At 44.0% G+C, this 12,820-nt stretch overlaps 1 protein-coding gene across 1 annotated transcript; it reads right to left on the minus strand.

Annotated features, from left to right (window-relative positions):
* Positions 1 to 1,855: 1,855 nt before the first annotated feature.
* On the minus strand, positions 1,856 to 3,128 carry LOC120850426. Its single transcript, XM_042288272.1, has one exon. The coding sequence runs from the start codon at positions 3,126 to 3,128 to the stop codon at positions 1,938 to 1,940; it is 1,191 nt and encodes a 396-aa protein (XP_042144206.1). The 3' UTR covers positions 1,856 to 1,937.
* Positions 3,129 to 12,820: the final 9,692 nt, after the last annotated feature.

Raw genomic sequence — 12,820 nt, forward strand, 5'->3', positions numbered from 1 at the left:
AACATTCCATGCGACTTGGAGAGCGGCTTGCAACGTGAGGGTGAGTGCTTGGTTTAAGTGGAACCTGCATAAGTTTAATACAGCTTGCCTTGTACCACAAAGTAACAAAGACAAGGCCAGTAATACATAAGCCTACAGCACAACATGTCCCAAGGATTGCTAGAAATGCTTTCTCACCTCATAAAACACTCCATGCGACTTAGAGAGCAGCTTGCAACGTGAGGGTGAGTCCTTGGTGCAAGTGGAACCTGCAATAAATTTAATATGGCTTGCCATATACAACAAAGTAACAAAGACAAGGCCAGTAATATATAAGCCTACAGCACAACGTCCCAAGGATAGCTAGAAATGCTTTCTCACCTCATAAAACACTCCATGTGACTTGGGGAGCACCTTGCAACATGAGGGTGAGTGCACCTGCTTGGTGCAACTGGGACCTGCAATAAATTTAATACAGCTTGCCTTATACCACAAAGTTACAAAGACAAGACCAGTATTACATAAGCAGCATGACATATCCCAAGGACCACTAGAAATGCTTGCTGAACTCATAGAACTCCCCATGCGGTTGGAAGAGAGTGACTGGCAATCTTTGGATAGTACCTACGGGTTCATTTCACTTCCTTGATGAGCCTAAGCACTTTCGGATGAATGCCGCTCTTTGCAGTATGGCATGGTGCACCCCTGGTGCCTCTTCTGGGGTTTATCTGGCCAAAGTACCTATAACAAAAATATAAAAACTACGTCACACCCTGCAGTCGCCAGCAATCCCACAACAATATCCTGACCGAAGTAGAGTAGGAAAAGGGGACGAGGGAGCTAGTGGAGCAAATTATTGCTCATTACTATGGTAGCCAATATTATACATCCTTTCATCCCAAACTTTAACTAAAGGTCATGAAGCAGCCTAACCAAAAAAGATCAAAAGAGCTAATTATGTCTGTTTACTTCAAAAATTAATTGAAGCTTTTTTTTTTTTTTTTTTTGCTGGTGTCAATGCATGTTTAAGCGGAACTTCAGAGGGGTTGTGCTGAATGCCTGTGGAAATGTCAACCTTTATTATCTACATGTCCTTACGTGGCGTGCATTACCACATCTATGAGGCCACAGTAGGGTATGGAAGATTTGCAGCAATTTCAACAGTCAGCACTGCTGCAAGAAAGGTTTTGAGACATGTTTCACATATTCTGATTGATGTGGGTCGTGCATAAATGGGAAAAAATATGCTTTTACTTTAGTTCCATTTCACCACACTATTGTTGAAATATAGATACATTATCATAAGTAAATACCTTTGAAGAAATTCCAGGGTGTGTTGGGCTCCATCTGGATACTTTATGTTGAAAAAAAAGTATGCTCCAAGCAGAAGACCGTAAGCAGTTTCAACGCGGGTTGTCTCGAGCACAAACGCTTGGTCGACAACGAGAGCAATGCGCAGCGGGTCATCAAGAAGTGTGCTTCCTAAGGGAAAACATGGTGTGTTTAATCAGTCATGTGTTATGATTAGATTTCCAACAAAAAATGAGGTCGATGACCTCACTACCCAAAGACTAATGAAAACTGAAAACATCGCATACCATACTTTTCATCAGTGGTTGCATTTCTACGAACTTGATTTTTACAATGAGTGAAGGGCAACAAAATGTAGGCTCACCAATGACAGCCAAGTGGGGCGATACTGGGCATGTCTCCAAGACACTGTCAACTGAGGCATGCTAAAATGAACAAGATTAATGAAAACACAAAGCTGTTGGGGAAACTTTTGTCCCCAATGATCTAAAATCAGACATATTCAAGACTAACTAAAGATAGCGTACAACATTACCATAAATAAATATCAATCTCTTTTGTTTTCCGGTGTTTGAGGTATTCTTGTGTCAAGATTGAATAAACAAACATAGTGCAAAAATAAACAAAATGCATTGCAAGTGTCTATCTCATACATATGATACATGTATTACCAATAAGATGAAACTCACTGCATGGAATGAGATGAGTGTCTCGATGCTCTCCGTGAAATATCCAGCCAGGAGCTCAGGGACGAACAAGTGGCGAGGTGGCACCTGTCCTTTGGGATCTACCATTTCCTGGATGGCCTGAAGCAAAGGCCGTGTCCTCGGTGCCCAAGTTTTCAACATTGTGTCAAAGATGCGAACACCTTTGGTACTCAGCTCGTGGACAAAAGTAACTTGGTAGGGAAATCCAAGAAGTGTGTTCAGATGAGAAACAAAAATACTTTCTTTGAAGAGATGTGGCCAGGCTTTCCCAATTTGTGGTATCGTGAGCAGGCCAGAATTGATCTGTCTTCTTTGGAGTGCATATGTCTCCTGCATGGTAGAGCTGATCTCTGGAAAGCTGGTGGCACTATGGATTTGCTTTCTTTTTTCTTCTAGTTCCTCCCACGTGTAGGGTGTGCAGTCTGGAGCCCATGCTGCACAGCCGTAAGAGTCTGTCTCCTTGGCTTGCTTTGAAGGTGTAGCTGAGCACTCGGCAGGTTCAGCAGATCTCTTTGTAGATCGGTGCGGCCGCCGTCTGTTTTCTAGGTACACCATCAGCTGCCTAGTCAAAGATGCAGTACCATCCCCAATGAGGTCTCCTGTGGACGTGATGTCTGCAAATGACGATTGGTATTTTTCAACAATGGTCAAAGCAATTTTGTTGACTTGATAGGTTGTTGGCGACACGCTATGGGCTGCGATGGCTTCTCCCAGCAGTTTCACCAGTTTACGTCTCAGCTGGGGCTCAGGGACCTTGTTCTCTTCACATGCTTGTACCAGCTCCACTGGCATTGCAGTCCAATCTACTTCGAATGTCTCCGCCCAGCGGTCAATAGCTGTCCTTGACCTAACTTCTCCGGCTTTGTTACCTTGCAATACCCCTGACACTGTTGGTCTGGAAATGGTCACTTCATGGCTTGACGCTGGCTCTTGAAACTCTACCTTGATTAGATGCAGAAGCTTTCTAATGAGGAGCGTCTTCAAGTAAGGTTTTAAGTCTTCTGCTTCTAGGTAGAGAAGGTCTTTCGGAACCCTGTAGCCCTCCTCATGGAGATGACTGGCTAATTTTTCCAGCTCTTGGATAGGAATTTCGGGTACCAGTGTTGTTATTGTTTCTTGAATTAGATCCATCTTCAGTATGGAAGAAATAATGAAGCCTACATGATTGCATCCCCTTTTACATATAGTGTGTGCAAGCAGACAATAAATGCAGAGTGCGACACTGTTAGCGCAAACAAGGGAAAACTGGTTTTTGCTGTTTTTTTTCTTAGGATCGAAATGTTCCGATTGAAAGGGGCACTAACCTAAGTGTTAAATTCTGGTTCTCGGGAATACCATTTCAAAGCGAAATAGTAAAAAAAAAGCACTGATGTCGTATTTACGCTAAAAGCATCGCGCAATGAACATGCATTCAAATGTCGAGAGCCAGGTGAAGCATTACTTTGGTGTTGTCTACACATAAGCGATGTATTCAACGTCGTGTTTCAGAGAAACTACCTGCCTTGCCCCACAAGTATAGGTATAAACAGGAGAAAAATCTAGGAGACTGGAGTAAGGGACGCATGAAATGCTGCCTGCACAAGTCTTGACGACCTTCAACCCCATGTTGGCCCACGTTGACAGTTCACATGGCTGAACTACAAACACCACCTCCTGCTGTGCAACGACAGAGCAAACTATTTTTCCTGCCAACGGTTGCCCCTCTTGCATAAAAAAAATTACAGAGTCCGTCTCATACACTGTCCCTCGGTATACAAGCTTCTGACTGACCTCAGCGGAGTGTAGTGGAATTCCACACCTCTTAACACCACTGACAACGTCGTCAGAGTACATTCCTTCTACGAATGATGAAGCATGCTCTAGTATCAATTCATCGGCATACAGCTGACTGGCTCTGCAGTATGATTGAAGCATCTCGTGCTTAGTGGCCATCGAGTAGGTTATGTTCTTGAAATTTCGAGTGCTACGTATGATGCGTTTGAAGTAAGAGTGCTTGCTTTCAAAGCGAAGTGTTGACAAGTGGCTCAGGGGGCCATACTCATAGCAAAGATCAGGGTAGTGCCTCAAATAATGGTGTTTAGGCTTTAGAGGAATGTCAGGAAAGAGGTGTACCCTGCGAGAGAGATAGTCATCGATAAGCACTCTGAGGTAAGCTATCTGTGTTACATGAAGCTTGGGAGAAGCCAGCATTGTGACAATGTCCTTTAAGCAGAGGTAGAGCTGCCACACCTTGTCCTCTTCATCTCTTACCCTGTCATACAGCAACACTGGCAAGAATATGACTAGGTAAAACATTCGAACTGCTTCTCCAGACACTTTACATTGTGGATCCCGTGAGATTGTGCACATTCTGTTCTTACAGTCATGCCCTTTCAGCTTGATGTTGTTTATACGCATGTTGAGCTCGTCGACAGTAAACCAGTTCTTGTTGATGACAAGGCTCTTAATGACAAGTGACAAGTCATGTGCTACCACGCCCTCAAATACGTCGTGTGCAATGCATGGTGGTAAACCAGATGTAGTGTGAAAACTCTCGAGTTTGTTAAATGCCGAGTCAAACTTCACACCCAGATTTGAGGCACGATTTTCTTCTTCAATCTGTTTAAGGCTGCTCTCGTGACTTTCCACAGTGCGGCGAGACCCAAATGACCTAAAATCGGCATAGAAATCCTCCCTCTTTACTTCGCAAAAGCGGCAGAAGTAGGTAGATTTGGAAAATGATTCAACAAAACCGCCTATTCCGTGACTTCCAAGGTTGTCACCTAAGCAAGACAACAATCCACACTTGTATTTTACTCCATCTACTGTAATTCCCTCCTGTTCCAAATCTAGAAGGTCCGAGACGAGACGCTCCCACACAGCCTCATGTCCGACTTCTTGCAGGATAGACTCGTAGCACAGCATGACCAACTGTATAGCATGCACCTTTGTCCTAGCAAGTGGTGGCATGTTTGCGATGCTATAATATGTTCCCAAAATTTTATGTTTCTTTCGTGCAGAGCCCAAAGGATTGACAACTTCAAAAGCATCCTGGAATAGGAGAAACTGAATAGTTTTTTCACCACTAAAAAAGTTAGAGTCTTTGTAAAGCTTGCCATCCGTGATATCGTGCAGGTAGCCGGGCTCAGAGTTATCTGCATGTGCGAGTTTTTTTTGTACTGACTTATCTGACAAGAATGCTGAAAGTGTTTTCTTTATTGGCACATAGTGAAAAGTCTTAGCGCCTCCACATTTAACTTCAATAGGATCTATCACTGTGAAGTTCTTTCTGTAAAATTGGCTTCTTGTATGCCTGGTTCGTAGGGCTCCACTGTCTGGGCTTACAGGGGACTCGTCAGCTTTCAGCTCTGCTACAACAGCCTGGCATACTTCTGGACTAACATCAAAGCATTCCAGCAATTTAGAAATGCCTTCTACTTTGCTCTCTCTAGCTTGAGTTTCAATGAAGTACATCTCATTAGCCACACATTGCACAACAGATGCTGGAACTAAGTGCAGCGACTCCAGCTTCATGAAAAACAAAGCCAGATGAGTTGTCACCAGTGATGCCTCACCAGGGCCCTCAACGGCCTTGACTGTCTGCTCAACACTTTGCGTTAAAGATGAGGACTCCTGGTTTCCCAAGCCACCGGTTACAGTGCTGGTCTGTGCATTATTAAAACTGTATTCAGAATCTTGTCCAAATGAAACAGATGGAGTTTGTCGATGACCATGGCACCGACTCATGTGAGCAGAGAATGTCTTCGTGTTCTGAAACACCCCCTTACAACTTTCGATGAAGCAGCTTGTCTTGATTCCTGAACTTATATGGCTTTTGACATGTTTTGTTATTTCCATTCTATTTGAAAACCTCAGAGAACAGAATGAGTGGGGGCATATCAGTTCCCGTCCTTGATACTGAAGTGTTGCCTGTTGCCTGCCGTGATGGCGGTATGTATGCACCCTTAATGCATTAAATGAGGAGAAGGTTCTGCTGCATGTCTCTTCTAAGCATGGCAAACTCAGATTATGGTGCATTGAATGCACTACGTAGTGCCTTTCATATTGGTACAAAGTTTTCTGTGGCAAATTGCACATGTGACACGTGTACATAATTTTTAGACGAAGCTGTTGGTCCAAACTATGAACCTAAAAAGAGGCGTAAAAGATGAGTTGAATGTAATACAAGCAACCTGATAATAGGCCAGTATTATATTTGATGATACAGTGTTCTTTTTTATTAACAGAATATTAAAGAAATGGAGGTGATAGATATGTGGATGCCATCTGCACTGTATAACTGTGTGACTCGGCGAGCATTAAATAAGTGAATAAACATAAAATTATGTTTACTAACTAACCAAAATCTGTTAATTACCTTGTTAATTATTGGTATAATGGGCCATGCTGCAATTGCAATTTTAAATGGAGACATTGGTAAAGTCTAACCTAAATCAAACAATTTTGTGAAAAGGCATCAAGTTTTGAGGTAATCCAAGTTTTTCGGAAATCGCCGGTTTGAGAGTTTTGGGGTTAGATTACTCTCTTTAAAATTGCAATTGCAAAGGGGCCCGTTAAACTGCTAAATAATAATAATAATAATAATAATAATAATAATAATAATAATAATAATAATAATAATAATAATAATTTTTAATAACTAATTCTTAGAGTCAGGATCAAGTTTTAGGTCTTGTCAAAGCCTCAAGGGCTTGTGGGACTAGACCCAGCAGTAACAGAAAGCATATTAAAAAGACTGGAAAAGTAGACTGCACTGGTCTCTATGTCTATTTGCTGGATCGCGTTTGACCAGCTTCTCCTATGGACCGGAATGCGGTCACTGGCGGCCATCTTTAGGTAGAGTTATATCATCTCTAGCCATCATAGTAATATGGCGGACAGCGCAATGGCGGCAGGCTGCCATAAAATAGCCGTAGATCCAGTACACTGTACCGTGGGTGACATTTCGTGCTTGATTGAAGTTGTTCGACGAAGCAGATTCTTGAAACCCGGCGTGAACGGTAGCCTCATCTTTGAGGACCCGGCAAAAGTTCTACGAAAGCGCAGCACCGGGGGAAAGCAGCGCAGCTCGCATCAAAAGCAGACTCCGTACCGTCGTCTGCTTTCGATGCGACTTTCGATACGTGCTGTGCTGCTTTTCTCCCGGAGCTGCGATTTTGTGAAACTTTTACCAGGTCCTCAAAAACCGGACTACTGTTCACGTCGTGTTTCAAAAACATGTTTCGTCAAATAATTTTAATCAAGCACGCGATATCACCCACGCTATTTTGACCAACCCACCTGCCAAAACGCTATCTGCCATGGATGGATGATAGCGGCTGCAGCAGCTTACATTGGCTAGAGGTGATATAACTCTACCTAAAGATGGCCGCCAGTGACCGCATTCGCGGAGCGGGCAAACGCGATCCAGCAATTGTCATAGAGATCAGTGGTAGACTGCATGCTGTCTGCTTCAATTTGCAACCGGAAGTCCCGTAGACACTAGCGCCAGCTGAGCCTCTAGCGTTTATTATAATAACTCTATGGTCAGGACATCTGGACCCCTCCCCCCCCCCCCCCCCCCTCTAAATTTGCCCCTGCTGAAGGCACACACTCAGTATTAAAATTAGAAAAAAAACATGAAACCCATTTTTTGTGGCTTATAAAAAGCTGCAAATACGCTGACTGAAAAAAAAAAAAGAAAGTTCAACAGAAAACCGGGAGCATTCTGTGCGAGCGTCGTTTCGCGTATCGTGGGACTCGCGGGGGCGGCGATGGCAGCGGAGGGCGGGCGTGTGACCACTACTACAGAACTGTCGTTCGCGGTACCGGCGAATTCTGTCTGTCTTTAAAAGAGGAAGTTGGGACTGATCAAAAGAATTGGTAGTCATCCCGTACGACACGCCCGACCACCAAGCCGATTTGCACGAAGACGTCGCGGAGCCGTCGCTCCTTTCTCCTGGCTGAAGACATCGATCGCGCAAACGTCAAGCACCGCACGAAGTGTTTACTTCGAGATGAATATGCACGCGTACGATTTCCTTACTAGGTGCGAATGTCGCCAATGTGTCGTGCTTCCTGATTTCGCCCCAGAGTGCTTTTGCTGGAGAAAAATCGGCAGCAAACTGTGCAACTTAATTTACCAGCTGAATTATTACTAAGGAAAGAGATGCCCCGATAAAAAGATGCGCCAGGAGCTCAGCGGGAAAGACGTCCGCTTCACACGCAGTAGGACTGGGTTCAATCCCCAGTGAAGCATTTTTTTTTCTCAGACATTTTCCGATGACTACATATCTTTTTTTACAATTATCAGTGAAGAAGCTAAGAAAACATAAACAAATGCTATGGACGACACGTCGCTGAATTAAAGCGTATGAGATTTCCTTTTTTACACCTGCGAACTCAATGTAATCACTTTCAACAAAATGCAAGGAGCATATAAATCGGGTAGCGTCCGCTTTCCAAGGTGCCCGTAAATGTTCTACAGGAATTGCAGATCCCGTTGATCTTTCGGAAACTTTGTCGCACAATGCCCCTTTTTTTCGGACGCAGGACATGTGAGCCAGCTCTTCACGCAACATCTTGGGTGTATTTTTTTCGGAGCCGATCATGGAAATTCACTACGGGCGCTCACTACTCATCTCCCAACTCCTCAATGTACATAACAACTCATCTTGGAGTACAGAACAGCGAGCGGAACAAACATAACTGCAAAAGAATCGCACGGCAAGCAACGGTTCCCGCTTCGCCGCATGTCGTCTGCTCCGCAGAAGAAAAAAAAAACGCACGGTCGGCTGTAGCCACGTGACTTCCGCCACTCACACTCTTCTCTCCACTTCTCCGACCTCCGTGCGCGGGTTTCGGTTTCGAGCAGTTGCGTCTTTTGGCTTTATTAAAAAAATACGCTACTCTGTTGCACAATATTAATGGGGTGGTCCTCCGACAACCATAATAAAGCGCCTGGCAGAAATGAAAATTTTTTTTGGGGGGGTGTCAGTGTCCCATTAAGGAAAAAAGCAGCTTTTTATACTTTTCAAGAGTAAAAAAAAAAGATAAAAGATATGCGCAGTCACAGTTACTCTTAAAAATTACTTACACAATTACACGATAGTAATATTCACAATAATAATAATATAATACATTTATTGTATCTAGTGCACATCAGCTAGCATGACGGGCACATCAAAGCCAACATGAGGCTTGTGGGGTATGCCACCCTAAAATTAACAGTCCAACATAGTTTTGCTTTGAACCCGAATGCAAGGTGAAATAACTATACGGAGACGCCCTTAGAATGTCACGGATGTCATGTGACACAGTCTGATGCAGGCACACACATGCACATAGACAGAAACACATGCAAATGCAACGTTAGGTTTGAAAATAGCCGCTGTAAAAAAAGAGGAAGCAATGATAAGCTTGTTGAGAAAAAAGTCATGCACTAATGATAAATAAACGCAACTATACTAAACACAAATGCATTAAACCGAGTCCAAAGGGGAAGTGTCACGGCCAGGGTGTCTGAAGCTGTACAGTGTAATCTACAGTGAAATAAAAAAAAAAAACTAAAAAGCTATGTAATTAAAGAGTTCATTTACAATTTTTGGTTGATTAGTAAACCTATTTTGACGCTTATCGACCTGTCTAATGTCTGCCGAGCCCTACAATTATACAGTGAGGACGGCATCCACATATCTATCTCCTTCATTTTCCTTCACAATCCGTTCACAATTACAAAAAAAAAAAAAAAAAGTTATATATTACAAGAACTTTTCGTCGTCATTTCAGCTGTCTAAAGAGTTAGGTATGCAAATGAATGAACAGTACTCATCAATGAGAAACGAGAAAGCACAGAAAAGTAAATAATAAAATATAAACTTCTGCGAAGCCGATCAGCCGTTCAGTATGCTGAGCTAATTATTACGATTTCGCGAAATGTCCACCCCTAAACTGACAGTGCGGTGGAACCTGCATGTTCGTTTGACCAGTCAACTGCCGATTTTGCACGACGTGATCACCGCCTCTCCGCATACTCACGCGGGGAGAGCGATGTCAAGCGATACGAGGCATTCATTATAGTTGGCGAACAAGTAGCTTGCACCGCACTGTCAGCTTAGGCGTAAACAGAATATAGGGCATGCAAAAACCTAAAATATATGTAGCGTATTTTCCGGGCTATAGTCCGCACACGATGAATAGTCCGCAAGGGCAAATTTGGGGTCGAAAGTGAAAGTTTTTGCTTAGATAGTCCGCATCCGGTGCGTAGTCCGCCTGCCGTGCATAGTCGGCACCTGGTGCTTAGTCGACACGAAAATCTTCTCATAGACGGCACATCTTAACAAATGTCTGTCTTCTTAGCTCACAAAGGGGCGCGTGTTATGCACAGATCATCGTTAACAAACTCTTTCACTCACAAAATCCGTCACGTCTCCTCATAACGAACGATCATGAAAAACAAATTCCTGTATAGTCCGCACGCATAGATAGTCCGTCCGCACAGTCAGAAATGTCAACTTTCAAACATGTATAGTCCGCGGACTATAGCCCGAAAAATGCGGTATAAAAAAATAAGCACACTGTTAAATATGAAGTCAGAGCCAGCAGCGAGCTGCAGAGTGAATGCTTACAATAATTAACCCTCCCAGCTCCTTGAGAAATTTCCCCTCGAATTACGAGGGCGGGCAATATCTTTATATATGTACCTCTTGGAGACTCGTGAATCGAGTGCACTGGAAACTTCCGTTTTCGAAGCCGCTAGAACGTCGTTCAATGACATTGCATCGTCACAAAGATGTTAGCCGCTCGCTTATGTTGTCTGGCTGCATGAATGTTGTTGCAAAAACAAACACAGAAACTAAGCTTCCATAAAAGCTCGCACTCACGAGTTCTCCTAAGAGGCCTAAGAGATAGCACTCACGAGTTCTCCTAAGAGATAAAAGGTGCAGTGCTCTGGGTAAAGGCGCCGCTGCAGCACGGATAAATAAAGAGCAACACGTGACCACTAGTAAAACGGAAACATAACGTGCTGAAAAAGGAACACCAAAAGCACGTGTCGGAGGACGCCCGTGTTCTCAGATCGCGGATTTCGAACACGTTCGAGCGCTACCACGTGTGCATGAGGTTTCCGTCTCCAACCGAAAGCACTCGAACCGCGAACATGGAGAAATATTCAATTCCAATAAGTAAGCAAGACATTGCAAGGATAAAGTCACATGCCTACCTTGAAGTGGGTGATTTAGTCGTTGATGAGAGCTGAGGCTCACGGTGTCAAGAGCAACCGAGGCGAGTTCAACGAACGACCGACGGTGATCGCTGTGACAACGTCTGTCAGCGGCTGCGCGGTACCAGCCGAACGGCGCACGACACAGAGCGAGCAAAACAACAGAGATGGGAAAGAGCAGGCGGCACCAACGCACCAACACGCCAACACTTTCGACACCGCCATTCTGCGAGAGAGGACGGTCGAGAGAGAGGGTGCGCGGTTGCGCGCTGCGCGGCGGGGGCATTCAACTCCTCGCCATCTGCGCATGCTTGCACTCCTGGGACTACGGCTTTTCTGCAAGGCTCGGCTCTCGCGCCGAATAAATAATGAGGGCATCCTCGTATTTTGAAATGATGAGCGTGCCCGTCTTTTTTGACGAGGGAAAGACACGTCAAATTGACGTCGGTTTTTTACAGTGCAGTTTTTACGTATTTGTTCATAATTTCATATTTGGCCACTCGAGCTTCGCCTGGGAACTTTTGGATGACAACCTAGTTCCAATCAAAAGGCGAAATATAAAACTTGGAGCCCCCTAGCTCATCCTGGTATAGTCGAAAACGATCCTTTTCTAGATAACTGGTGTCAAATTAATAATAGTTCGGCAGATTTTACGCACTCGTTCATATTATGAAATGGGAGCACCCGGGCGCCGCGGGTGCCCTCCAGCCCATACTAGTACTATGGCAAATACTTGAAAAGGAATCCTTTTGAGAAAACCGGTCTGACAGTGGGAACGGTTCGGCAGTTTTTACGTATTTGTTCAAAATTTGAGATTTGGCCACCCGAGCTTCGCCTGGGAACTTTTGGATGACAACCTAGTTCCAATCAAAAGGCGAAATATAAAACTTGGAGCCCCCTAGCTCATCCTGGTATAGTCGAAAACGATCCTTTTCTAGATAACTGGTGTCAAATTAATAATAGTTCGGCAGATTTTACGCATTCGTTCATATTATGAAATGGGAGCACCCGGGCGCCGCGGATGCCCTCTAGCCCATACTAGTACTATGGCAAATACTTGAAAAGGAATCCTTTTGAGAAAACCGGTCTGACAGTGGGAACGGTTCGGCAGTTTTTACGTATTTGTTCATAATTTCAGATTTGGCCACCTGAGCTTCGCCTCGGAACTTTTGGATGACAACCTAGTTCCAATCAAAAGGCGAAATATAAAACTTGGAGCCCCCTAGCTCATCCTGGTACAGTCGAAAATGATCCTTTTCTAGATAACTGGTGTCAAATTAATAATAGTTCGGCAGATTTTACGCATTCGTTCATAATATGAAATGGGAGCACCCGGGCGCCGCGGATGCCCTCCAGCCCATACTAGTACTATGGCAAATACTTGAAAAGGAATCCTTTTGAGAAAACCGGTCTGACAGTGGGAACGGTTCGGCAGTTTTTACGTATTTGTTCATAATTTCAGATTTGGCCACCAGAGCTTCGCCTGGGAACTTTTGGATGACAACCTAGTTCCAATCAAAAGGCGAAATATAAAACTTGGAGCCCCCTAGCTCATCCTGGTATAGTCGAAAACGATCCTTTTCTAGATAACTGGTGTCAAATTAATAATAGTTCGGCAGATTTT

The sequence above is a fragment of the Ixodes scapularis genome, unplaced genomic scaffold (assembly GCF_016920785.2).
Source record: "Ixodes scapularis isolate PalLabHiFi unplaced genomic scaffold, ASM1692078v2 ptg001477l_1__unscaffolded, whole genome shotgun sequence".
Classification (NCBI taxonomy): Eukaryota; Metazoa; Arthropoda; class Arachnida; order Ixodida; family Ixodidae; genus Ixodes; species Ixodes scapularis.

Bases quoted from the DNA above. Each gene is read 5' to 3' on its own strand.
- LOC120850426 (XM_042288272.1), bottom strand. From the start codon at position 3,128: ATGGATCTAATTCAAGAAACAATAACAACACTGGTACCCGAAATTCCT.